Genomic DNA, 23718 nt, shown 5'->3' on the forward strand with positions numbered 1-23718 from the left:
AAGAGTTGTATGTATGGCGTGATATGCGGTAGATGTCGGGAGGGAGGGAGGGTTGGAGGGCGAGTAAGGGGGAAGGGGCAAGGAAGGCAAGGTAAGACGGGCAGATGTTAGCGTGTCACGCTGTGGAATTTCCATCCACAGCCGCTTTGCCACTCAACCTCTTTCAACACAACATTCCTCATCCAACTCACCATCCCCATCTCTCAGAGCAACATCTGGTATCAGGGCCATGACCTGGATAGCAAACAGGCTCAACTTGATCACCTTGAGCGCCCGTCTCCCCTCACATCAAAACGTGATTCTCACACTTCCTGTCTACCCGACGACGACGGCGACGGCAGCGACGGCGCGTCGCCCGGGGATAGTTTCAACACACTCCGTGCCTCTTTGCCACGGCGCCGGATTGGCGCAATGTGAACACCATGAGTTGAGACAGCTGTGATGGCCAGCCATGCATGCACCTAACAGGCCGCTGTGATGGCCAGCCATGCATGCCTACAGGCCTACAAGCTGGCTCTGTCGGACAACTCGACCCATGCCTTACCAGCGCTCCCCGCCCCAGCCTCATAAATCACCTTGTCCCCATTAGGCATGTTCTCTACGCGTTTCCCATCCTCTTCCGTCCGGCGCATCAAGACCTCTACTCGTCCAATCTGGCGCGCCACTTCCAGGACGCCATCCCACCCCTCTCCTGCGCCGAGGGACCACGCCAACCGGCAAGTGAGGTAGATCTGCGCGCTGTGCATGGGCGTCTTGCCCTGGCGAATCCAGGCCGGAATACGCTCAGTTGGGAGCCAGTGCGTGCCGACCACCTCAATTCCGCCATCGCCCACCACTGCTTCTTCCGAGAGATGCGAGGGGAGGCGCGTGACGAAAAAGTGCGTTTCGTATCGCTTGGCTGGGCCAACGGGAGTGGTCCATACCGAGAAAGGGATTAGGTCGTCGGACGGGATGAGGGTGACGTCTAGCGCCTCAAGCGCTTTGTCAAAGGACAGTACGCCGTCGTGCACCTCCTTCTGGAGGGAGGAGAGTAACCTCCGCCGCTCCATCGGGATCGGTGTTGTGGAGAGGAGCAGGCCTGTCTCCTCAAATGTCTCGCGGAGGGCCGTGTGCATCAGCGACGAGTCGGTTGAAGAGACTGTGCCGCCGGGAAACACAAAGGCTCCAGGATATGAGAAGTGGTTTGGCCGCTTGACCATCAGCACACGCGTCCCCGACAGGACGAGGAGCGCCGCCGCCTTGCGAGGCTTGACGGCCGCTCTGGTGGTGCGCGCTTCCGTGGAGCTCGGTGGTGCCATGCTGTGTGGTCGAAGTGGGGAGCTGTCCACGGCGATGGACCAGTGTGAGGGTGAGAAGGTGTGGTTGGGAATCATCAATATGGGCAGTGTAGATAGCCGAGTGGGTAGACGGACCTACTACCAGATCGGCCACTGCCGTTAGCCGGTCATTGTCATCCTCCAACCTTAGCCTCATATCCGCCGCGGAGAAATTATGGGTGCACAGCGACTCGGCAACTTTGGCCAACAACAACAACGTGCTGTGCGGTGACTTCAGATCGATGCATCCTAGAGTATATCAAATTCCGCGGAAACCTGTCCTACAACTACTAGCGTCGCTGCGTGCGGCAGCTGTTTGTTTTGACTATGCATTACCATATATCATCAACCCTGGCCTAAAGCCACAGCTTAGAGCTTGGCCTGCATCTGGACGTTGCCGGCGTCGCGCTCGGCCTGTCCCTTGTCGCGGAGGAAGCGGCGGAGGAGTTTCCCTGAAGGCGACTTGGGGAGCTCGTCGACGATGTACACACCGCCGCCCAAGCGCTTGTGGCGAGCCGCGCGTGCCGCCACCCACATCTGGATATCCTTGTTGAACGCGGCGCGGCCGCTGTCGCTCTTGTCGACCTCATCAGTGACAATGACGTACGCCGTCGGCAGCTCGGTCGCCTGGCTCTTGTCGTAGAGGCCAACAACCGCCGCATCCTTGATCTGTGGGTGGGTGTAGAGCAACGCCTCAAGCTCGGCAGGAGGAACCTGGAAGCCCTTGTACTTGATGAGCTCCTTGACGCGGTCCACGACCTTGTACCACCCGTCTGCGGAGCGAACGAGAACGTCGCCAGTCATGAACCAGTCGTCGTTGAACGTCTTGGCCGTCGCTTCCGGGTTGTTGTGGTAGCCCTTCATGACACTTGGGCCGCGCACCCAGAGCTCGCCACGCTCCCCGATGCCATTCACGTCGTTGCCGTCCACGTCGATCAGACGCGCCTCGTAGGTTGGTAGCAAGCGGCCAACCCATCCGCTCTTGCCCTCGACCTCGTCGCCGGTCAAGCAGGTGATGATAGGGGTGGTCTCCGTAAGACCGTAGCCCTGGGTGACGACACAGTTGGGGAATCTAGACTCAAACTCCTTGGTCAGGTCGTCACCGAGAGGCGCAGCAGCGCACATGAGCGTCTTGAGCGAGCGGAGGTCATACTTGGGCACGAGTTCCGAGTGGAGAAGGACGATAACAATAGGAGGCACAATGAGGCCGTGGGTGATCTTGTATTTTTCGATGCACTCCAATGCGGCCTTCTCCTCAAACTTGGGGAGAAGCACGACCGGGCAGCCCATCGAGAATGGCTGCTGGAGGACCATGGTCGATCCGTAGGTGTGGGAGAGGGGGACGAACGCAAGCATGGCGTCCTTGGGCGTGAGCTGCTGGTACGAGACCTTGAGAGCCTGCATCTGCGAGGTAAAGTTGTGATGGGTGGTCATGACGCCCTTAGGCAGACCAGTCGTGCCGGACGAGTAGCAGAGCCAGGTCGTCTCGTGCACTTGCTCGCCCGAGAAGCGCTCAGGCTTGCCAGGTGCGCCGTACAGGTCAGTGACGATCCTGTAGCGCTTGACCACGGGCTGGTTCTCCGGGGTGGCCAACAGAACAACGCGCGAGTCGGGGAACGCGCGCTTGAGGAGCGGACGCGCCTCGTTGAACTTGGACACGAGGTCGGGGGCAAGGAAGATGATCTGGGCACCCGAGTCGTTGATCTGGTGCGCAAGCTCCTTGGGCGAGTACGCATAGTTGGCAGGCGAGACGGTGAGTCCTGCAGCCATACACCCGTAGGCGGCACGGACCCACTCGAGCGAGTTGAGGCCGTACATGCAGGCGACGTCGCGGCGCTTGAGGCCAAGCTTGCGCAGACCAGTCGCCATGCAAAGCGCCTCATGCTCGACCTCGCGACGGGTGATCGAGCGCCCGTCGATGCCGTCAATGAACGCTTTCGCGTCGGGGTCGAACTTGGGGTTCTGCGGGAAGTGGTACTCGAAGATACCAACTTCGGGGAGGTAGACATCGGGGTAGTCGGAGGTGTAGATCATGTTGGCGAGGTTGCGTGGGGAGTGGGGATGTGATGAGAGTTAGGGAGTAGGGTTTCAAGTCAAGAGGTCGCCTCGAGTGTGTGTTGTCCGAGCTAGGGAGTCTGGTGTGCGATCCACTGGGGTAGCTCGGATGGGGTGGCAAGTGCAAGCGAGCGGAGCTGGGTGGCGTGCGGAACGTACGTGAATGAAGGTGAAGTGGCACGGACGGGGTTTTAGAGCGAGTGGAACAGAGAGCAGACGCTTAAGTAGACAAGAGGCCAGACTACGGTGTGGCGATGAGACCGGTCCGGGCGGCACATGGGCCGAGCGTTGACGAGACTGGTGAGGGTGGGGACCCACTTGCTGGGGTCGATCGTGGCGGGCTGAGCGCGGGGCACGAAGATGAAGTGGGGAGCTCGGGTCGAGGTCGGCGATACAAGGTGAACGGTGGAAAATGAGAGAGACTGTAGAGTATAGCCGAGATGATGGGCTCCCGGTTAAAGATTCGGACCGGGGTTAAACTATATCCTTGACTCCGGGTGATTTCCATTTTGGTACAGCTCTGGCTGTTCCATCCGACATTGAGGTACCTTGACATGATGGAGCTAGTGCGGCTCCGCCCTCATCAACGTGACAGGTTAAAGCCGCAAAGCAAATGCAGGCAGGACGAGCGCTTTGTAGTGTTTGGATGTTGTTGTGTTGGGGTTGTGGAGAGTCGTAGTTGCACTCTACCAAACTTTGTTTCATCATGAGGAACCCGACGTCGGAGTGTCAAAGCGTTGATTACAGTCACGTGGGAACACGTGTATGTCACGTGTATCATGTATCATGTCAACAAGGAAAACAAGTACACGCAAATATTTCCACAAAATGTTGAACCAAGTGCTCAGATGACATCTCAAGTGACTGCCAGTTAGGTGTTGACTTGCATCACATCCGCGGCCATGGAAAAGGTTCAGTTCCAGCTCGAGGCCACGCTCCCAGAGCTCAAGGACCTGTACGACAAGGGTCTCTTCTCCAAACATGAGATTGACCAGATCACCAAGCGCCGTACCGCGTTCGAGACATCGCTCATCCGCCTCAAGACACGCAAGGATGACTTCTTCAAGTATGCCGAGTACGAGATCAACCTCGAACGCCTGCGCAAGGTGCGCTGGAAGAAGTGCGGTTACCATGTGAACCCGCCTGCGCCGAGCGCGTCGACATACTCTCTCCCAAGGCGGACGCTGTACATCCTCAAGCGCGCGACGACAAAGTTCCCTGGAGACCTTGCTGTCTGGCTGGCATATGTCGAGTATGCCGCTCACCAGGGCATGACTAAGATTGTTGCCAAGGGCCTCACTTTGGCGCTTCAACACCACCCCCTTTCCCCAACGCTCTACCTTCTCCTCGCCCACCACCACCTGCATCCAGGAGACCCCTTGCCGCGTGCAGCCATCCCCAGCTCGAGCGCCAACCCCCTCGACCTTCCCCAGCGCCGCGAGGGCACCTCAACCTTCTCCCTCGAGGGTACCGGACCCGCACGTACCACGCTTCTCCTTGGCCTCCGCGTGCTGTCCAAGAGCCACACCCTGTGGCAAGAGTACGCCAAGCTCGAGCTTGGTTGGGTCGAAGGCCTGCGCCGCCGCTGGCGCGTCCTCGGTCTCACTGAGAATAAGGAAAGTGTCGATTTTGACGGTGACGTTGATGCGCTCGTTGGCGGCGACGGAGCCTTTGGGCCCGAGGGTGAGGATGCGCGCCGCGCTATCCTCTCCGGCCAGCTGGTCGTGCACGCACTCGAGAGCGCTCTGAACAAGGTCCAGCCAGGCGATGAGGGGCGTGACGCAGGCGCAGACCCAACCGTTGCGGCTGACGGGATGGCGTTCCGCGAAGGCTTGCTGGAGATGCTCCGCTCGTACCCTAGTCCGCTGCGCAAGTCGGCGTTGAGGACAGTGTATGCCGATCTCGAGCGTATCACGGCCAAGGGAGGACGGGACGGGGCACGTGCGCGTCTCGCACTCGTCACGCGTCCGTTGTACGACCGAGCATACGAGGCCGGCCAGGAGGAAAAGAGAGGTATCGTGCTCGAGGGCGTCGAGCTTGTCGATGCGCTCGGCGTGATCGGGAAGGAGATGCGCAGCGTTGCGAAGAAGGCGGGATCCGAATGGACCGACATCGCTGGTGCTTGGCTCGCCGAGAGGATAGCGGAGGCAGGAGATAACGCCGACTTGGTGAGTTGCCTCGAATACTCCCAAACTGACAGCAGCAACGTTACCTCCTCTCGACGCTAAAGGCGCTCACGAAGCCGTCGCTCGCTGCTCCCCCATCTCTCCTGTTGCGGCACCTGGATCTTGTCAAGACCCTCGACCCCGAGTCGTACCTCGCCACTGCCCGCTCGCACGCTGCCCAGCACCCCGAAGACGCCGACCTCGCGCTCGCACGTGTCCGCGCCGAAGTCGAGGACGAGGAGGACCAGGACGAGGTGCTCCGCGTCTGTGCAGAGACTGCGAAGACTATCACTCGCTCCGGCCTCTCGGACGAGGCACAGGATGCAGTCGCCTCAGTATGGCTCGAGTGGGCAGAGTTCGAGGACGAACACACGACAGACCCCGCTGCATCGTGGAAGAAGATCCTTGCAGCGTCGCTCCGGGCTCCCCTGCCATCCCTCCATCCCGCAATGTTGGCGGCATACTTCGCGGCGGAGCTGGCGCGCGGTGCGGATCCTTCTGCGACATTGGACAAGCTTGTGCGCGGCTACCACCCAACGCCGGCATTCTTCGCCCCGGCCTTCGAAGCCCTCATTGACGCCGGCGCACACCTCACCCCAAGCGGCGGAGAGGACGCCGCAGCGCACCTCTACCGCGCTTGGCGTGGGTCATGCCGCGCCGACGGGGATCGCGTCTATGCTGCCCTGAGCTACGTTGAGCATCTCCTGACTATCGGGCGCGGACGGGATGCGCACGTCGTCGTTGAGACTGCTCGCCGGGAGGTCGCGGACGCGACAGTGCTCGAGGAGGGCTGGATGCGGCTTGTTGACGCTGCTGAACGACAAATGAGCGAGGATGAGAGCGAGGACGAGGATGAGGAGATGGACCAGGATGAGGAGAGTGGTTCGGAGAGTGAAGGCAGTGAGGGGAGCGAGGAGAGCGGCGACCTCGAGATGACCTTCTAGACATATGTACGCATTTACAGGGCACGTACGCGAGGATAGTGCTGATGAGTGCGAACTGACATGTCGCGCGTGGGCCGTAAGACGGCTTGATTCTGGCCTAGTTTACGCAGCAGCATGTCTTATCGACACCTGATGTCCTCTCCAATATTGACCTCGGAGCTCTGCACTAGACCATCGAAGTAACGATGCATTCAAATGTCCAGAGGCACGGCGGACTTGGACAAGAGGGAAGCATTACATTTGTAATAGGCCGCTTAGCTCAGCTGGTTAGAGCATTGTACTAATATCCAGTCGGATATCAGTAATGCAAAGGTCGGCAGTTCGATCCTGTCAGTGGTCATTACCTTTTGGTTCTTCTTCTATTCTTTTACGACTTGTTTACAACTCCACCTCATCTCAACCAAGCACAAGTTGCTGCAACTCGCCCACAGTCTTATCATACACCTATTATTTCTGAACTCTGCAGAGTGTTTGTATCCCTCGCCTTGTGGCTTAGGATTGTTTGTCTGGTGGATGACGATAACCTCGTGCCTCGTGCCTCGGCTACTCGGGCCATCGGAATGGTGTACGCGCAGTGGCCCGTGCTCGTTCATGTTGGGTGGGCAAGACCAGCGACATGCCCATCCTCCATCTCCCTTCAACACATCATCCCATCTCAATCATGTCCGACGACAGGTGGAACGGCGACGAGTACCTCAACCGCCCCGGCCACCTCGAGAGTGCCGAGGTCAATGCGCGCAACATCCATACCGCCATCGCCGCGTCGGGCATCCCCGCCTCGACGTTCCGCGACCTCAACCTCCTCGAGGTCGGCGCCGGTGTCGGCACCGTGACGCGCCACCTGGCCGACTTTGGATCCGTCCACGCTCTCGAGCCGTCGGGCAACATGATCCGTGTTCTCTCCCGCCTCGTGGCTGATCTCCCCAACGTCACATTCGCTCAACACGCCCTGGGTCCCGACAGTGCCAGCATGTTCACGCGCGGCCAGGCCATGCCGTCGCCGATTATCGACGACCCCGACCGTGAATTGTCGCCCCCCCGCGCTCGATGGGATGTGGCCGTCTCGACACTGGTTGCGCACCACGTCGATGATCTCGAGAGTTACTTCCGCGGCGTCAAGTCCGTGCTTGTTGAGGGCGGCACGTTTTTCGTTCTCGAGTTCGCACACGCTCCAGATGGAGAGGATCTGAGTAAGCGCTTCCACTGCGAAATGGACAGCTCGTTGGTGCCCGTCAACGACGATAATTACCATATTAAAGGTAATGAATTCCGCGAGACCTGGACCGTCGAACACACAAAGGACCTGTTCCGCAAGTACGGGTTCGTCGATATCGGGAGCATGGAGACCGAGCCCGTTCCCGCGTTCGGGCGGATCGACGGACGTACCGCCGTGCCAACCAAGGTCGTGTGGGGCCACAGGGCGCCTTAGAGCTTACATAGAGCTAGGATGGACTCGGGGCAGAAATATGATGCAGTATCTCAAACAAAATGGTCTACAAGTTACTCTAGTAGTCAGGACCCCATTCGTGCTCCTGCACATCGTGCACAGGCACGCGGTCCGCCTTGTCTCTCGCACTCGCTATGCCGCGCAGCTTCCTGAAGAACTCGACATTCCGGACGGCAGGATACGAGTCGATCGGGAACGCCTCGCACAGGCGGACTGCCAGCTCGCCGTATCCCTCATACTCGTCCGCCGGGATGAGCTGTGCCGCTTGCGCAACGTATCCCTGTACCGTCCGCGTCGAAATGTGGAGTGCTGTCGCGAGGTCACTCACGCTCCCGCCTGCCACGAAGAGGCTGAGGGCGAGCGACTGTCGCGGCTTGGCACCGGCCCGCGTCGCCGCCACGACGGCTGGATGCCTGCGCGTACTCTCGGCGAGTTTGACCGCCGGCGCGCTGAACTGCGGAATCGCAACTTGCATCTTGAGCATTGCGAGGTCGGCTGTGATTCCGCGCTCCTCAGCACGCCGCACCATAGCATTATAGATCAATACACCGACGTATGCGTCGTTGGCCGCGTCTGGTGTCAGCTCGCTTGTGGAGTGGAGAAACTTACACTCAATCTGCACGGAATTGAGGTCCTGACTCCATGCGCCCTCGCGAATACCCTCGTTCTTGTCGAGTGGTACGCCGAGGTAATGCTGCGTAAGCCGTGCGAGGGAGATGAGCCGGCCCGAGCGCGTCCACGCGTCTGGATCAACGAGGCGCGCGACGTGCGATAGTTCCAGTAGACTAGACGTGTTCTCGATCAACTCGTCGCGGTGTAACTTGCGCGCGTCCATGCTGATATTGACGCCGAGTTTGAGGCGCGTAGGATCGTTCAGCACGGCCTTGAGTCCTGGTCCAAACACGCCGTCTATGGGAATATGATAGACGACAACTGTACGGCTATCTGCAACCTGCACGACGGCAGTACGTCCCTGTGGCCAGACGTACTTGTTCGCCAGCGGATCCCACTTGCCCGCGCGGTAGTGCTTGATGCTCCCATCTTGGTTTTGACGCCTTAGCACCGGCCCAATACCGGGCGGAGGCCACTCGAGGTCAAAGCCGAGTGGGCCGCGGAGACACGCGATGAGGTCGTCCGCCTCCGAGGCGTCGCGCGTATACACGACATTTGGGGGGCGGTCAAAGTGTCCTGCGAGCGGGCGCGACAGGGAGAAGTAGGGCAGGTTGAGGGGATTAACTGATCTTGATCTTGACCCAGTCTTGGTATTTGGCGCGTCCGTCTCAGCCGGCCCAGAGTCGGTAAACACGTCCTCGCCGTCAACGGCCACGGTCTTGGACGCAGCACCAGCGTTGAGGTCCAAGCCCGCAATCGCCTCCGTGATCTCGTCAGCGCCTTTACTCGGACTGATGGCCGCAGCCGCGCGCGCAGCTTTGCGGGCATTTATGGCGGTTGCGAGGATGTGTGCGCGCCGCGCCGTTGCGTCTTCCGGGGCCGGGGGCGCGGGCGGCAACACGCGGGTGGAGGGTATAGGCGACGGCTGTGACTGGGTGGAGGCTATAGGCGACGGCTGTGACTGCCGTGGGGAGCGCGCGCCCAGAGCGTCCAGAGGAGAGCTTGGAGAGCTGAGGCTCAAGTCGGTCCCGCTAAAGCTCGACCCGCTCTCGCTTGTACTCGTGTAATCGGCGACGCAGCGGGGCTGGTGCGGCGTCGGTGCGGCGCGGCGAACAAAGAATGGATGGATCGTGTACATTCTCGGGGGACGGGGAGGCGTGTTGGCTGTCGCGGCGAGGGGAGAGTAGATGGGGACGGCGCGGGCGCGGGACGGTGTCGTGGGCAATGAGGGTGCTGTCGTGGGCAACGAGGGTGCAGTCGTGGGCAACGAGGGTGCAGTCGTTGGAGGGGCGTCAGATGCCGAGATATCGGCAAGGGAAACGGATGACGAGGAGGGAGAGGGGGAGTCGGGGGAGGGCGTGGTCGCCCGTGAGGACGGCGCCGACATGCTCGTGATGGAGATGGGACTGGATGCTGTTCCGCGAGCAAAGCGGGCTCGGCTGGCTCGGATGCCTAGCTCTGCGCCGAGTTCTGCTAATGCCATGGAGGACGAGGGGGATGTTGTGTTGATGGAATATTGGTGCCTGAGGTGACTGGACTTGTGAGTGGTATGGGAATGGCCCTGTGCGTGCGCGTTTGACAAGAACAAGCAGAGGACAACATTCTCTGCTGTTCCAAGCGCACAGCAGGGCACTCTCCGTCAGTACATGTACGTGAGATTGCTCCAGTAATCAGATGAGTGAACGCAGACGCAGACGCAGACGCAGCGTGTTCGCGCACGCCGACGCCCAGGTACATCACCAACCGTACACTCTGCTTTGACTACCTTGCATCTACCGTCTACAATAGGAATACAGACCACTACCACAGCTCACTTGCACCGCTGGTGCACAATGTTCATGCCGTGCTCTTCGTACTCGTCCTTTGTAACCCAGAGCTGGTGGAAGGTGCCGAGCGACGCGAGCACCGAGCCGCCGAGCCACGCCGAGTACTTGCGCTCATATGGGATCGAGGGTGAGTGGATCTTGATTTTTTGCTGCTGTCAGCCACATATTAAATGAGAGAGCGCGGGTATTATCTGTGAGTATACTCACACTGGGCATGAGGGTTGCGAGCTCGACATCCAGTCGCTCAGTCAGACCACGCGTCAGACTCGTGTTGCCGACGACGACAATGTTCTGCAGCAGCGCCGCGCGCACGTCCACATCGCACGCCATGATACTGTCGTGCACGAGCTGCGAGAGTGACACAGCGTCCTTGAGCGAGTGTGAGTGGTCGCTCGACGGCGTGGCGCGCAGCAGTGCAGGAGGCTCGTAGGACTGATGTCAGCTTATCGAGTGGGACGTTAGCTGACCTGGTCAAAGTAGTTCTTGGGGTCGTAGAGCATCTCGGTGAAGCGATACCGTTCCTCGCCAAAGTACTGCTGGTACCCGTCAGGGAACTCGTACAGGACCTGGGGGAGGTTGGTGGCGGTCCTAATGTCAAAGCCGCGCGCGCTGACGAGCTCGGAACACGCCTCCTTCCAGTTCTCGACCACGCCCTGTTCAGCCCATGCGCGCCATGACGCGGTCGTGCCCTCCCCTCGATCCTCGCGGAGGCCAGGGTGAGGCTGCGTGCCGGGGTCGACTGACGTGTCGCGCCGCGCGATGAGCTGGCGCGGCAACAGTGAGAGGGGGAACGCGCGTGTCGGCGTCGGTGTCTGGAAATGGTGATGGAGCTGGGCGAGGACGAGGCTCGATGCGAGCGGCTGGCGCATTGTGCCTGCACGCAGGGCGTATCCCTCCACGACGGGAACCGCAGACGAGTTGGCGTATCCGACATCGAGAACGAGCGCGGTCGGCTTGCCTGCCGCAAAGGCGGAGAGGACACCCGACGAGCCAAAGTACATCGCGGGAACGCCCTCGCCCTCAAAGGCGAGCTGCGCGAGCGTCTCGCGCGAGGCAGGCGTGCTCCATGCCGGCTCGGTCAGCATGAGTGGGTGCTCGGTTGGGTCAACGCCCATCCGGCTCCGCAGAACGTAGGAGAGCATCTGGCCGGCTGCCTCGGCGTCGTTCACTGTTGTCAGCTAACGAGGGGTACCGAGCTGGACGCACCGATGCCATCCACCATGAAGCTTCCGATCTCCATGTCCTTGCGCCACACGCTAACGCCGTCGTCGCCGAAAAAGAACTTGCGCTTGCCCTTCTTCTCCTTCTTCTCGGTGCTGCCGTCCATCGGGTCGTCGTCGCCGCCGTTGCCGTTGCCGTCGCCGTTCGTGGCGGGTGGTGCGTCTTCCTCGACGTTCATGTAGCCGTAGAACGACGGTGTAACGACACGTGGCCCATCCTCGCCAGCAAAGCCACCGCGCGTGGTGTGAGAGCCAAAGTCGACGACCACAGCCGACACCTCGTCTGTTGTCAGCTCAGCGTGCTCATGAATAGCTGCCATCGCCGCGTAACACCCAGGGCAGCGCCAAGCCCTCGAAGGCAGTCACGACCCACCTCCGTTGTAGACCATCTTGAGGACGAGGGTAAAAGCACGAAGCAGATGCAATGTGGATGTCGATGAAAGAGTCTTGCACCAAAGGTCGAACGCGAATGACAACCAAACACTGATTATGCCACGTGGAACTTTAAAAAGGCGTGTAATTGATGAAAATAGTTCCGTCGCCGTTCATTCCACTCCCCACGCCATCGCGCTCCAAGTGCTTAGCGTGTATTCAACATGTTTCACAGTAGCACACTAGTCGCCGCCCAACTCCGACAAGACGACAATTCATATCTCCCACTCCCTTTCACCCCTCATCAATCTTCCGAGGCCGACGCATGCCAACCCAGACATGCCTCCAGGTCCGCCCGCGCATCTGCGCCTCTCTGCACTACAGGGAGGCGCATCCATCTTTCCGCCCGTCCTGCCCGAAATGACGCCTGAATCTCTCGCTGCAGCCGCCAACCAGTACAAGCAGCCCGCACCTCCCCCGACTCTCCCCCTCCTCCAACTCCCCGGACGACATCAGGAACCCTTCCGTCCCGCATCGACCGTGCATGTCGTAGACGACACCGAGTACTCGGACACGGACGGCAGTGTCGACGAGGACACGAACGCGGTTGCTGGCCCGAGTTGCCCTTTGCACCGGCGTTGGCCAGCTCGTGGCGAGCATGTCTCAGCCTCTAGCGAAGGGGCCCGTACAAAGCGGATGAGCGAGCCAGAACTAGCGCGCGTCGTTGACGACGTCGGCGTCCTCGTGCGCAGAGAGTACGACTGCTGGGTCGAGGCATGTTGGTGCGTGGGCACAGGCGTGCGACAAGCGATGCGAGGTGGCTGATGGCAGGAACGAGGCGTTCCATCACGTCTTCACACACTCGATCCCGGCCTTTATCATCTCGCTGATCCTCGCCGGCGCAAACCCACAGGGCATGCGCAGACAGATTGTACATGGCGGTGCGCAGCTCGACAAGCTGTTCATGACCGAGATGCTGCGCAACCTCCATTTTGAGATGGAGCGGCGCCTGACAGGACGGCTTGTTCCAGAAGGGCGGGGCGAAGGTGGTGGGGCGTTGCAGTCCGCTGCAGCAGCCATTGGGGCAGGAGGACTAGGCGCGCAACCACCACCAGGAGCGACACCAGGTTTACCACGTGACGGCGTGTGTACGCACGACCTGGGACTGGCCCACGGTGCGCCGCCGGACGATGACGACCACGCCGCCTGTTTGTGCCAATTGGTCGCGTGTCCGGTGTGTCTACACGCGGCCGTGCGGCAACGAAAAGCGCCAGTGGGGTTGCTACCCGCGAACCTGGCGAACACTCACATTGCAGAGGGATGGGCTGGTGGTATCGAGTCGCCCGAACAAGAACGAGCGCGGCGCGCAGACACGGACCTAACGCTCGACATTGGCATCGACGAGGATGAGCGGCCTGCCAACATCTCAATGGGCGGAAAGGGGTTCGTGCATATACCGAAGAAGCCAACTCCGCCCGAGATGCGGCGTCCCCAAGTCTTCCCTCATCCACAAATGACCGACGTCCTCGCCGTCGAGGAGCATCTCAGGTGGCGACTGAAGGAGCTGGGTGCCGACGACCCGAGCGTCATCTCCCGCTATGGGCCGAGCACGAACGCGCCTGCCGCGCTCGAGGGACTGGAGGTCGCGCTCAGGCTCGACGAGGACGACGACGCGTCCGAGACGTCGAGCGTCAACATCCCGAACGGCAAGAACGGGCGTAGAGTCGCGACGGGACGCGCAAAAGGCCGCAACAAGACAGTCAAGTTACCCCCCAAGGCGCTCAAGAAACCCGAGCGCAAGGTCTACCTCCCGGAAGAGTGGGCCAAGGCCGAGTCGGGGGTACGCAACACGGCGATTGTCCTGACGTTTCGCCATTTTGTCAAGCTTCTACACAAGGTCGCCGTGTCCAACTCGCCGTTCCAGTATGCGGGATACGAGAAGGACATTGAGGCGCTCGAGGCCGGGCACCCAGTCGCGATGTACCGGTGGCTCACGGAGCAGACTGCACGGCGGCGTGGCGGGCGCGAGGGCAAGGCGTGGACCGAGTGCATGGACCGGTGGACTGAGGAGTTCGGGGCGCAGGACAAGACTGCCGGCAACGTGTTCGTCAAGGACGAGGCGTTTGAGGAGGCTGTGCGGTACTATACGCGCGCGATCAGCTTGGATGGCAAGAAGACGGTATATTATACGAACCGCGCGCTCGCGCTCAACAAGATTGGGCGGTATTCCGAGGCCGAGGCCGATTGCACGCACATCCTTAACAAGGACGGCAAGAACGCCAAGGCCATATACCAGCGTGCGGCGGCGCGCGCCGGCCTCCAGCTGTGGCGCGACGCCGAGGCGGACCTCAAGCTTGTGCTTCGGCTGAACCCCGCTAACGACTCGGCCAAGAACCTCCTCGCTACGGTCAAGCCCGAGGTTGCCAAGTTGCCCAAGCAGAAGCACGAGGACGCGCTCAACTTTTGAGCGGCGGGCGGAGTGATGTCGGCTGAGTGACCGAGTACCAGAGCATCAGAGTAATGTCTTCTGGCAGGTGGTGCGGTCGGTGTACGGAGAGAGTACGGTCAGTGTACTGAGAGACTAGTGTCGTGAGTGTGTGCACCTCTGTAGCCTTGAGAGCGGGCGCAATCGTGCCTGCGGACAGTGGACCATACGCCGTAGCAATATGTACCTCGTCCAGATGCCAATCGCAGAGACGCGTACATGCTTACATACATACCCACCACGAATCGACAACGCCGCACGCCGGTTCTTGTCACTCGTCGTATTCATCGTCCTCGAGCGCATGCATCTGCCATGAGCTAGAAGCGCGCTAGCAGCTGCCACTCGACCCACTTTGAACTCGAGGATACCATTGTGCATGCCCTCGGCCAGCCCCTCGGGTAGGGGCAGCATCACCTGGACGCACAGGAACCCGTTCTCCTCGATCTGGACGCACACCTTGAGCGCATACTGCAGCGCGCGCCCCAAGAGGACAATGTGTGACGCATGGTAGCTGTCGTGAGCTTCCTCTCCCTACAACGACAAAGCTCACCTATACTCGCACCGCTTGGAGCACTCGAACGAGTCCATCACCTCGCGATCGTTTGGGTAGTCGAACTGATTTCAGCTATGACATCCAGCTTTAGCTCACCTGGACGTTGCCAAAGTCGCCCTCGGCGTACACCGTGAATGAGCCGACAGTGTTGCGTCGTATCGCGCGGTCACGCGATAAGCGCGTTGTATCAGCCACCAGTGGTCCTTGTTCGGGCGGCAGCACACGGAGGGTCACGCGGTTACAGGATGGAGGAAGGTCGAGCAGGGCATCACGGAACCACTCAGCCTGCTGTCAACAAACAAACGTTGAGGAGCGGACCTTGATGATGAGATACACGGCACTAGAGTCAGCTACTTCCCAAGGCACAGCTCACCGGTCGTCGTCGTTGAACGGCTGGTTCATGAGCTCCTCCGGCTCGAGGGTGAACAGCTCGCAGGTCGTTACGGGCCCCTTAGCGTCGTCGCGTCTGTTGTAAGCTATGACTTTCCGATACGTGGACTTACAGGATGATGCTCAATGGATACCCCGGCCCCGACCAGGTCATGCGCATACCCGTACTCCTTCCCTTGGACGCGCCCCACTCCGTCTCGTCCTCCTCCCCCTCGCCCGCCCACCGCTTCTTCTTCCTCCCCACGAACGGTAACGCCCCTCCGCCCGCGCCGGCGTTACCGAAGATGTTGAGGCACTGGAGCATCGCATCAAGCGAGATCTCAAAGCACGCCGGTTCGCCCGTCCAACTGAAGCTGTCAAAGACGTTGGTGGGGATCCACGCTGTCGCACAGAGAGACTTGATCTCCTCGACTGTAACCTCGAATCCTGCCTGCGAGACAGTCATAACAGCGTTCTGAGTAAGCTGGCCAGAGTTAAGGAGCTTACGTGTTTGAGACCCACACCGCGGAGGAGGCGGGCGAAGTGCCGCACATCCGACACTTCGGCGACAAGGAGCTGGAGTCAGCTACGGTCACCGAGGGTAGCTGAGGACATACTGGTGGCGCGTGCTCTGGCTCTGGCTCCTCATGTTGCTGTTGTGTCCTTGCTGCCGACATGATAGGACGATGAAATGATGAGACGAAAGATCAGAGGACGCGACGCGCCTTCCTTCCCTCACCCATCTCGGTTGACTCACCTCCACCCCATCTCCACTTGACGGAGATCACCCCACCCTCCGCCTCCACTCTAGAATGTCCGACCAGCTTGACAATGAGCGAGTGATACATCTTCCCAATCCACAACATGAGCGGACGCCTCGTTCCCATCCTCCTAGCCGCTGGTGTCGGTGAGTGATAACCGCTCTACCTCGCTAGGCCCTCTGTCCAGCTTTTTTTAATCTGTTTTAGCTGGCTGACACCAGGCATCGTCTCGGGCGTGTACATCTGGAATGAGCCACTGCAACAGGCGACTGGTCTCCGCCCCGCTCCGGAAGGCGTCAAGCCCGTGATCGACTGGAAAGCACAGAAGGATGCTGGGGATGCGCCAGCTGCGGAGCCCACCAAGCCGGCGCCAGCGACGGAGAAGATGCTAGCAGATGCGTGAGCTCTCATCCATTCATGCAAACTGATGACAGCAAGAAGTAGGCAGCTAAGCCGCGAGTAGTGTCGTCATGTATCACCATTGCCTAATCGGCCCTGTTCCCACGGCCAGCATCAACGAAGCTTCCAGAGACCCAGAGCTGACCAGTTACAGATTCTCATCATCCTTCCGGCGGCCACTGATGCATAGCATGCCTAGGGTACATCACTTTGACACTTCAACCACGACTTTACCCTTTGCCCTTGCACTCTCCAGGCGCTCGTACGCCTCTCTCGCCTTGCCGAAAGGCCACACCGAATCAACGATTACCTTCCCCCCCTCCTCCATAAACTTCTCATAACTCTCGAGCTTATCCTTACTCGGATTCAGCTTGATGCAAGCGTACCTCCTCCCCGTCCAACCCCGCGTCCAACGGGGGAGGTGATCGTTCAACCTCCCAAGGACGGTGCGAACAGCCTGTGCTGGGGTGTATAAATTGGTCGCGGCGCCGCCCATCGCGTCCCGACTAGTCTTGTCCCCTACGATCGTGACGTAGATTCCCAACTCGGGCCGTTGTGGACTGTCGAGAAGCAAATTATCGAGATCGGGCAGGAGATCAGTTCCACCAACGCAGTCAAGGACGACAGCGTATGGAGCGTACCGCGACATGAGGGCGGCTTGCGGTACGTTTTGGGTAGTGTAGTCGATAATCTGAGTTAGCAATACAGTGAGAAGAGACATACCTCATCAGCGCCTAGGCTCTTGACCATCTCAGCGTTCTTGCCCGAACAGCTTGCCACTACATTACACCCCATCTTCTTGGCCATCTGCACGGCAACATGACCAGTCCCACTACTTCCCCCAAGGACCAGGACGCTGAGTCCCTCCTCCCCTCCCATTGAGAGGCGGCCCCATTCCACCAGCGCATCGTAGACGGTAGTATACACCAAGGGGACAGCTGCTGCGTCGGTCCATCCCAGGCCCTTGGGTTTTTTGACAAATGGCGCAGATGCCTCGACTTTGACATATGTGGCCAGGAAGCCGTTACCGTCTGCGCTAAAGCGCTGGCCGTATACCTCGTCTCCAACCACATAGGCTGCACTCTTGGAAGCCACAACGACGCCCGCGAAGTCGGAGGTTGGGACGAGTGGCTTGGAAGGGGAGGGGATGGCGCAGCCCAGGAAGGAGAGGAGGGAGGGTGGAGATTGCGCGCTTCTGTCAGGGAGGATGGGAGGGGACGTACAGTTGCTCGTCGACGGGGTTGAGGGCAGCCGCGCGGACTTGGATGACTAGCTCGCTGGGGCCGGGCTCGGGAATAGCGCGCGCCGCTTGCGCGATGGTGCTTGAGAGTCGGCCGGCGCGGGTATATTCCCAGACCGTGTTGTTCGCTACTGTCATTTCGGCGATAGTTGGATCGTGATGAGAATAGAGAAGGATGCAAAGATTCCAGGCTAGTTCAGGTAGCCCATTAGTTTTGAGGCGCTGGGTATGAGCCTGCTGCCCATGATATGGGTGAGGCGCGGACGATGACCAGCGATGACATCGAGGCACCGCGAGTTGCCGGCCGGGTATTGGCCCGGCACTTATCAATCAATGCAGGGCATCTCCGAATCGGCTTCGCCTTGGCCTCTCTTCTCTCCGAAATGCTGACATGCTGACAGCCGCGCTGTCTGAATAAGCAGCGCGACATCCGACATTATCCTGCGCGCGCGACACGCACCGCAAGAGCGGAGACATTCATATGCCGCATGCTATCTATGCCAAAGAGTGCTGTGCTCCTCCTAATACTCGAGCTGCTTGATATCCATGCGCTTGATGGCCATCACGGGCGCGCCCTGGTCCTTGGTCTGCGCGTCCTGCTCCTTCTTCTTCTCGTCGAGCTGTTGCTCAATGTACTCGTCCATCTCGTCCTGGTTCTCGCTGTCTGTCAGTGTAGTCTTTTGAGCATACTCACAAGGGGCGCTTGCCGAGGAGATCGTGCATGTCCTCGCGGCTTATGACCTCCTTCTCGAGCAGGAGCTTGGCAACCTTCTCAACCTCGGGCTTGTGCTTGGTGAGAAGCTCAGTGGTGCGCTTGTGTGCGTCCGTGATCATCCTCTTGACGGCCATGTCAAGGGCCTCGGCAGTCTTCTCGGAGAAGGGCTTCTGGAGGCCCTCGTTCTGCTGCTCTCTGTTGCCGAACGAGACTGGGCCAATATCGGGGTTCATGCCGTAGTTGGCACAGACCTCAAACGCCGTCTTGGTGACCTTTTGCAAGTCGTCCTGCGCGCCAGTCGTGATCTCGCCAAAGAAGAGTTCCTCAGCCACACGTCCACCAAGTGTCATGCACATGCGGTCCTGCAGCTGCTGCGTCGAGAACAGGAAGCGCTCCTTTGGCAGGTACTGCGCGTAGCCGAGCGCACCGACGCCACGGGGAATGATCGACACCTTGAGTAGCGGGTCGGCGTGCTCGAGGAACCAGCCACACACGGCGTGGCCAGCCTCGTGGTACGCGACCGTCTTCTTCTCCTTCTTGCCAAGCACGCGCGACTTGCGCTCGAGGCCGGCAATCACTCGCTCGATAGCGCCGTCAAAGTCGGCCCACGTCACGTTGTCGCCGCCGCGACGCGCCGCACGGAGAGCACCCTCGTTACACACGTTGGCAATGTCGGCACCCGAAAAGCCGGGAGTAAGAAGCGCGAGCTTCGCCGCAACATCGTCAATCTTCAGGTCGGGCGAGAGCTCGATCGGGCCGAGGTGGACCTTGAAGATCTGGCGACGGCCGCTAATGTCCGGTCTATCGATGGCAATGTGACGGTCGAAACGGCCGGGGCGCATTAAAGCCGGGTCAAGCACATCCGGTCGGTTGGTACCAGCCAGTACGACAATGTGCTCCTTGGTGCCGAAGCCGTCCATCTCAACGAGGAGCTGGTTGAGCGTCGACTCGCGCTCGTCGTTGCCGCCAAAGTTGCCGCCCTTGCCACGGGCCTTGCCGATGGCGTCGATCTCGTCAATGAAGACGATGGCTGGGGCGTTCTTCTTGGCCTGCGCGAAGAGGTCACGCACACGCGACGGACCAACACCGACGAACATCTCGACGAACTCGGAACCCGAGACTGAGAAGAAGGGGACCTTGGCTTCACCAGCGGTAGCCTTGGCCAGGAGGGTCTTACCAGTACCGGGAGGACCCGAAAGGATGGCTCCGCGAGGGATCTTGGCACCAAGCCTCTCGTACTTGCTTGGCTCCTTGAGGAACTTGACAAATTCCATAATCTCCTCCTTGGCCTCGTCCATACCAGCGACGTCCTTGAACCGGACGCCGACGTCCATGTCCTCGTTGAACTGCTTGGCCTTGGACTTGCCAACGCCAAACATGCCACCGGGGCCACCGCCGCCCATACCGCTAGTCGTCCGGCGCGCCATCCAGATGAAGAAGCCCATCAAGAGAATGGTCGGTGCCATCTGCATAGCGATGTTGATCATGGACGTCTCGTCGTGGTACGACACGGGAACACGCTCGGCAGGGGGAATGCCGAGCTCGTCCTGCGTCTCGCGGAGCAGGTTCTCGAACGCCTCGAGCGAGCCGATAGTAAAGACGTAAGGCGCGGGGCCTGCGGTAGGGGACTGCGGCCCGGCGCCCGTTGACGTCGAACCGGTGGTGTTGGAGGACGCAATAGGGTTGTGCAAGTGGACGCGGACCTTGTTACGGTTGACAACTTCTAGGGACGACACGAGGCCGCGCGCGAGAAGCTGGTTGCGGCTGATGTCAGCTTGCCACTGCAACGTCCACTCACAACTCCTGCCAGGTGATCTCGCGGGTGTTGCCTGATCCCGGCGAAGTGAGCGAGTACAGCGCGTATGTGGAAATGAGGGCAAGGAGGAGCTGGTTCGGTGTCATCCCGCCAAAGTTGCCGTTCGGCGCGCCACCTCCGCTACCACCGCTACCACCAGCACCACCGCCGCCGGTCGCCGCCTTCTTCTTCTTGCTCTCGTCCGAGAGGCGCAGTGGCTTCCGCTCCGACGTGTCCTCCTTTCCCTCCGTGGTTTCCTTGTTCGACTCGCCAGAATTTCCGTTGGCAGCCGGCTTGTGGGTCCCACGGCGGCCGCCGCCGAAAACGCCCTCGAGGCCGGCTGGTGTCGGAGAGTTGTCATCTGGCCGCGGCTGGCCGGTTGGGGTTGCGTATGCGCGCGCGAAGCGAAGCGGCGCGAACGCAGGCATCGCCAACCGCCTGCGCGCCGGTCCAGCGACGCTGCGGAGCGACGAGAAGCGGTACATTGGTACCGACAGGTCACTGGTGTAAAAGTATTAGGTTGAGATGAAGGAAGGTGGAGGAATGGGATACCGGAGGTCAGGATGGACTTGCGCGTCGAACCTCACCGAACCACCGAACCAGTCATTGCAATGGCCGAGGGCCATAGTATTTTGATCCCGCTCATCTTGCCACTGAGAATTCGTTAGGTTTGTTCGGTTTGTTAGGTTTGCGGGTATTAGAGAATCCTAATATGACACGATTTGTATTCCGAAGCCCGCAAACCTCCTTTGTTCAAGAAATGACGTAGGGGGACGTGTGCCAAGTTGAGTTGCCATCACCTGGCTCTCTGCCAATCTCCATCATCTACGTCGACAACTGTGCCTATGGCCACAACGATACCCGGCAGCAACCGCCGTATAGGATGAACGGACCGGCTGACCATGCTAACCAGCAATATGACCTGATGGATCCGTTCTCATTCGGTAGACATTGAACACTCTGCAAAGGAGGGCAGTACCTTCGAAAGCGGCTGTTCCGTGGCGCGATCCTTCCATGGCCACTCGAACCAGTTTAGGGACCCAGCGTCTCGAATCCTGTTGTCACGTCCGCAAACCACATCCGCAACCACATCCGCAAACCACATCCGCAACTCACTCCAGCACAGTGAGATCTGACAATCAAGCTGACAACTCATGGCCTTCTCGGCGCTTTGGCCTCTCCGGTTAATCCAAGAATGGCTCCCTGGATGTGGTCAGCTATTAGAGATCACGTCGCGTCCACCACTTGGGTCACCGAGAGATCCAGCACAAGCCTCCTTGTTTTAGGTACCATACCGTCAGGCATAACAGCGGGTCGGATCAACCCAATAATGTCGGCCGATGACCACCTAAACTAGGGACTAGGTGGGTGTTATGGTGCGGATCCCGGTCGCCGGGTCCAAGGAAGGCGGTCATTGCCTGGAGAGAATCGCCTGGAGAGGAGAGTTTGTGTATGTGGCGTGCCACAAATTGTCCCGACCGTTCAAAAGGTACACGGACGGTTCTGGGATACTACAAGCCATGACCTTTGGGGGGATCTTGTCTGTGCGGGGGGCATGACTGTCGTGAGAAGGTGTCTCTCGGCTGTCTCTGGGCTGTCTCTCAGAGCACCAACTGCCATTTTCACGCGTCGTTGGCAGCCTCACCAGATCGTTGCGGAAAATGCATTGCTGCTGATAGTGGCGCCGTTCCAGAAGCAGACCGAGGGCCGAACTCTTCATGCGCCATGTACCGGTGATGGAGCATCGGCGTCCTCGAGATAGCTGCCCCACATCGTGGAACAATGGGGAATAAGGTTCACGCCGCCTCTTCCTCGGTTCTCCGCATTCCTGACGGATTGGCCTCCGACCCCCGTTCCTCCCTCCGAAGCACAGAAACCGCTTGGCATAGCCAACCATGCGCGTCACGAAGCGGGACTAACTCGGTGGCGGCACTCCGAGGTGACATGTGGGTGCCGGCGTGACAACTAGCGCCACGCTTAAAGGCGGGCATGACGTCCCACCCTCCTTTCGATGTTATGGGGACCACATGCCACGGTGCACGGAGGGTAGCAACACCCATCGTGGTACTTGCTCTCTGGCGGTCATGTCGACGTTTCACAGCCGTGAGTAGTGATAACTCGTGAACGCACTCACTGTGACGAGTCAAAGTGGCGCACAAGGCAGGTCACGTCTTGTGCTTTGTAGTCCATTGTACCTAGTCGAAGTTATGTGGGCGGCTTAGGTACCCATTCGCCAGAGTTTTGTGAGCCCAACCTATCTGATGTGTGGAGCCAAATCCCCGAGCAGGCGGTGGCGCTGTCGCACTGGCTGGCGCCAATCTAGGTCAAGCGGGGAGATGTCACTGCCCATTCAGTGGGGACAGCTCGGACCTCGAGACATCCATCGGTGTCACGATTGAACTCTCAGCGCCAGTGAAATACAAATCGCTACTGCCTCACTTTGACCGATGCACACCAGCACACCTTGCACACCTTGCTTCTGAACACCTTTATATGTTGTCCCATTCCCATGGGGTTGTCTCTCACCCCGCACTTCCGTACCGTAACCAGGGCTCTTCCCCACCACTTTCACTCGTCGGAACAGCCTTCTACTCGTCATTCCGCGTCGTACACACGCGTAAGCCTTGTGCGGCTTAGTCGGCTTCTGTTTGCCTGCTTCGCTCGCCATCTGGAAGAATAAACCGAGGCTGGATGGCAGGTATTTCGTCTATTCCATCGGAAATCTTGTCTCGCATTATCGCCGACGCACTATCGCTAAAGACGGCACCTCTGTTGGTTGACAATACGTTACCGTGCAATGTTCTGACATAGGCTTCATCAACACCAAGTGCCACTTGAAGCTGCCACATCGGTTACACCGGAATATTCCCGAACCACGTGCCACTTTGGAGTGACGTGACCGGATGGGGGAACTCGAGGACAAAAGGGAGGAATGTTATTATCAAATCCTCCCTTTTAGTGCAAAATGGACGGGTGCAAACACGGCAGCAACTGCTGTTCATTTTACTATTCCACCATCACACCAAGTAGAAGCCCTACAACCCATACAACCCATACAATCCATACATCTTGCTTCCGTCGACCCTCATCCCCAGCTTGACCTACTGCTTCCGTCAACATCCACCACTGGATCAACTGTGACCTTCACCGAGCTTCCCCAGCTCACCGAGCTCAACTCTTGTAGTAACAACGAAAGCGCTTGGGTATCTTTGCACTCGTCCCGAAATCGCCAACATCTGGATCAGAGGAACCAGCGACCAATCGTATCAGTCGTTGGAGGGGTTTATAGTGGAGTGACGCCCCAAAGGCGACCCAGCCCACCAGGCCCACCACCAAGTTCACCATACAACCAGGGTGTACCTCCACCCTTGACACCATCACTCAGTAGCGGTAACCATTTAGGAGACGGGAACAGTTCACATCGCGTCCACTGTTATCTGCCGC

At 59.4% G+C, this 23718-nt stretch overlaps 10 protein-coding genes across 10 annotated transcripts; 4 read left to right on the plus strand and 6 right to left on the minus strand.

Annotated features, from left to right (window-relative positions):
- Positions 1–503: 503 nt before the first annotated feature.
- CcaverHIS019_0207160 (uncharacterized protein) lies at positions 504–1298 on the minus strand (the record flags this gene model as incomplete). Its single annotated transcript, XM_060597759.1, has 1 exon — positions 504–1298. One exon carries the CDS (start codon positions 1296–1298, stop codon positions 504–506), a length of 795 nt encoding a protein of 264 aa, XP_060454620.1.
- Positions 1299–1685: 387 nt separating this feature from the next.
- CcaverHIS019_0207170 (uncharacterized protein) lies at positions 1686–3350 on the minus strand (the record flags this gene model as incomplete). The annotated part of the gene is made up of 1 exon (XM_060597760.1): positions 1686–3350. The coding sequence occupies one exon, from the start codon at positions 3348–3350 to the stop codon at positions 1686–1688; it is 1665 nt and encodes a 554-aa protein (XP_060454621.1).
- Positions 3351–4273: 923 nt separating this feature from the next.
- Positions 4274–6480, plus strand: UTP6 (uncharacterized protein; the record flags this gene model as incomplete). The annotated part of the gene is made up of 2 exons (XM_060597761.1): positions 4274–5539; positions 5575–6480. The coding sequence occupies 2 exons, from the start codon at positions 4274–4276 to the stop codon at positions 6478–6480; spliced, it is 2172 nt and encodes a 723-aa protein (XP_060454622.1).
- Positions 6481–7141: 661 nt separating this feature from the next.
- On the plus strand, positions 7142–7909 carry CcaverHIS019_0207190 (uncharacterized protein; the record flags this gene model as incomplete). The annotated part of the gene is made up of 1 exon (XM_060597762.1): positions 7142–7909. One exon carries the CDS (start codon positions 7142–7144, stop codon positions 7907–7909), a length of 768 nt encoding a protein of 255 aa, XP_060454623.1.
- A 76-nt stretch (positions 7910–7985) lies between these two features.
- ARP4 (uncharacterized protein) lies at positions 7986–11974 on the minus strand (the record flags this gene model as incomplete). Its single annotated transcript, XM_060597763.1, has 7 exons — positions 7986–8500; positions 8537–9945; positions 10354–10514; positions 10573–10797; positions 10833–11533; positions 11572–11868; positions 11959–11974. The coding sequence occupies 7 exons, from the start codon at positions 11972–11974 to the stop codon at positions 7986–7988; spliced, it is 3324 nt and encodes a 1107-aa protein (XP_060454624.1).
- A 322-nt stretch (positions 11975–12296) lies between these two features.
- CcaverHIS019_0207210 (uncharacterized protein) lies at positions 12297–14424 on the plus strand (the record flags this gene model as incomplete). Its single annotated transcript, XM_060597764.1, has 2 exons — positions 12297–12739; positions 12789–14424. The coding sequence occupies 2 exons, from the start codon at positions 12297–12299 to the stop codon at positions 14422–14424; spliced, it is 2079 nt and encodes a 692-aa protein (XP_060454625.1).
- Positions 14425–14713: 289 nt separating this feature from the next.
- On the minus strand, positions 14714–16041 carry rad1 (uncharacterized protein; the record flags this gene model as incomplete). The annotated part of the gene is made up of 9 exons (XM_060597765.1): positions 14714–14749; positions 14794–14953; positions 14993–15057; positions 15092–15280; positions 15314–15335; positions 15369–15461; positions 15499–15839; positions 15872–15940; positions 15982–16041. 9 exons carry the CDS (start codon positions 16039–16041, stop codon positions 14714–14716), a joined length of 1035 nt encoding a protein of 344 aa, XP_060454626.1.
- Positions 16042–16228: 187 nt separating this feature from the next.
- CcaverHIS019_0207230 (uncharacterized protein) lies at positions 16229–16569 on the plus strand (the record flags this gene model as incomplete). The annotated part of the gene is made up of 3 exons (XM_060597766.1): positions 16229–16271; positions 16347–16524; positions 16560–16569. The coding sequence occupies 3 exons, from the start codon at positions 16229–16231 to the stop codon at positions 16567–16569; spliced, it is 231 nt and encodes a 76-aa protein (XP_060454627.1).
- A 160-nt stretch (positions 16570–16729) lies between these two features.
- On the minus strand, positions 16730–17902 carry CcaverHIS019_0207240 (uncharacterized protein; the record flags this gene model as incomplete). Its single annotated transcript, XM_060597768.1, has 3 exons — positions 16730–17215; positions 17248–17716; positions 17748–17902. The coding sequence occupies 3 exons, from the start codon at positions 17900–17902 to the stop codon at positions 16730–16732; spliced, it is 1110 nt and encodes a 369-aa protein (XP_060454628.1).
- A 383-nt stretch (positions 17903–18285) lies between these two features.
- AFG3 (uncharacterized protein) lies at positions 18286–20759 on the minus strand (the record flags this gene model as incomplete). The annotated part of the gene is made up of 3 exons (XM_060597769.1): positions 18286–18424; positions 18459–20243; positions 20278–20759. 3 exons carry the CDS (start codon positions 20757–20759, stop codon positions 18286–18288), a joined length of 2406 nt encoding a protein of 801 aa, XP_060454629.1.
- Positions 20760–23718: the final 2959 nt, after the last annotated feature.

Source organism: Cutaneotrichosporon cavernicola (genome assembly GCF_030864355.1).
Source record: "Cutaneotrichosporon cavernicola HIS019 DNA, chromosome: 2".
In the NCBI taxonomy this organism is placed as follows: domain Eukaryota; kingdom Fungi; phylum Basidiomycota; class Tremellomycetes; order Trichosporonales; family Trichosporonaceae; genus Cutaneotrichosporon; species Cutaneotrichosporon cavernicola.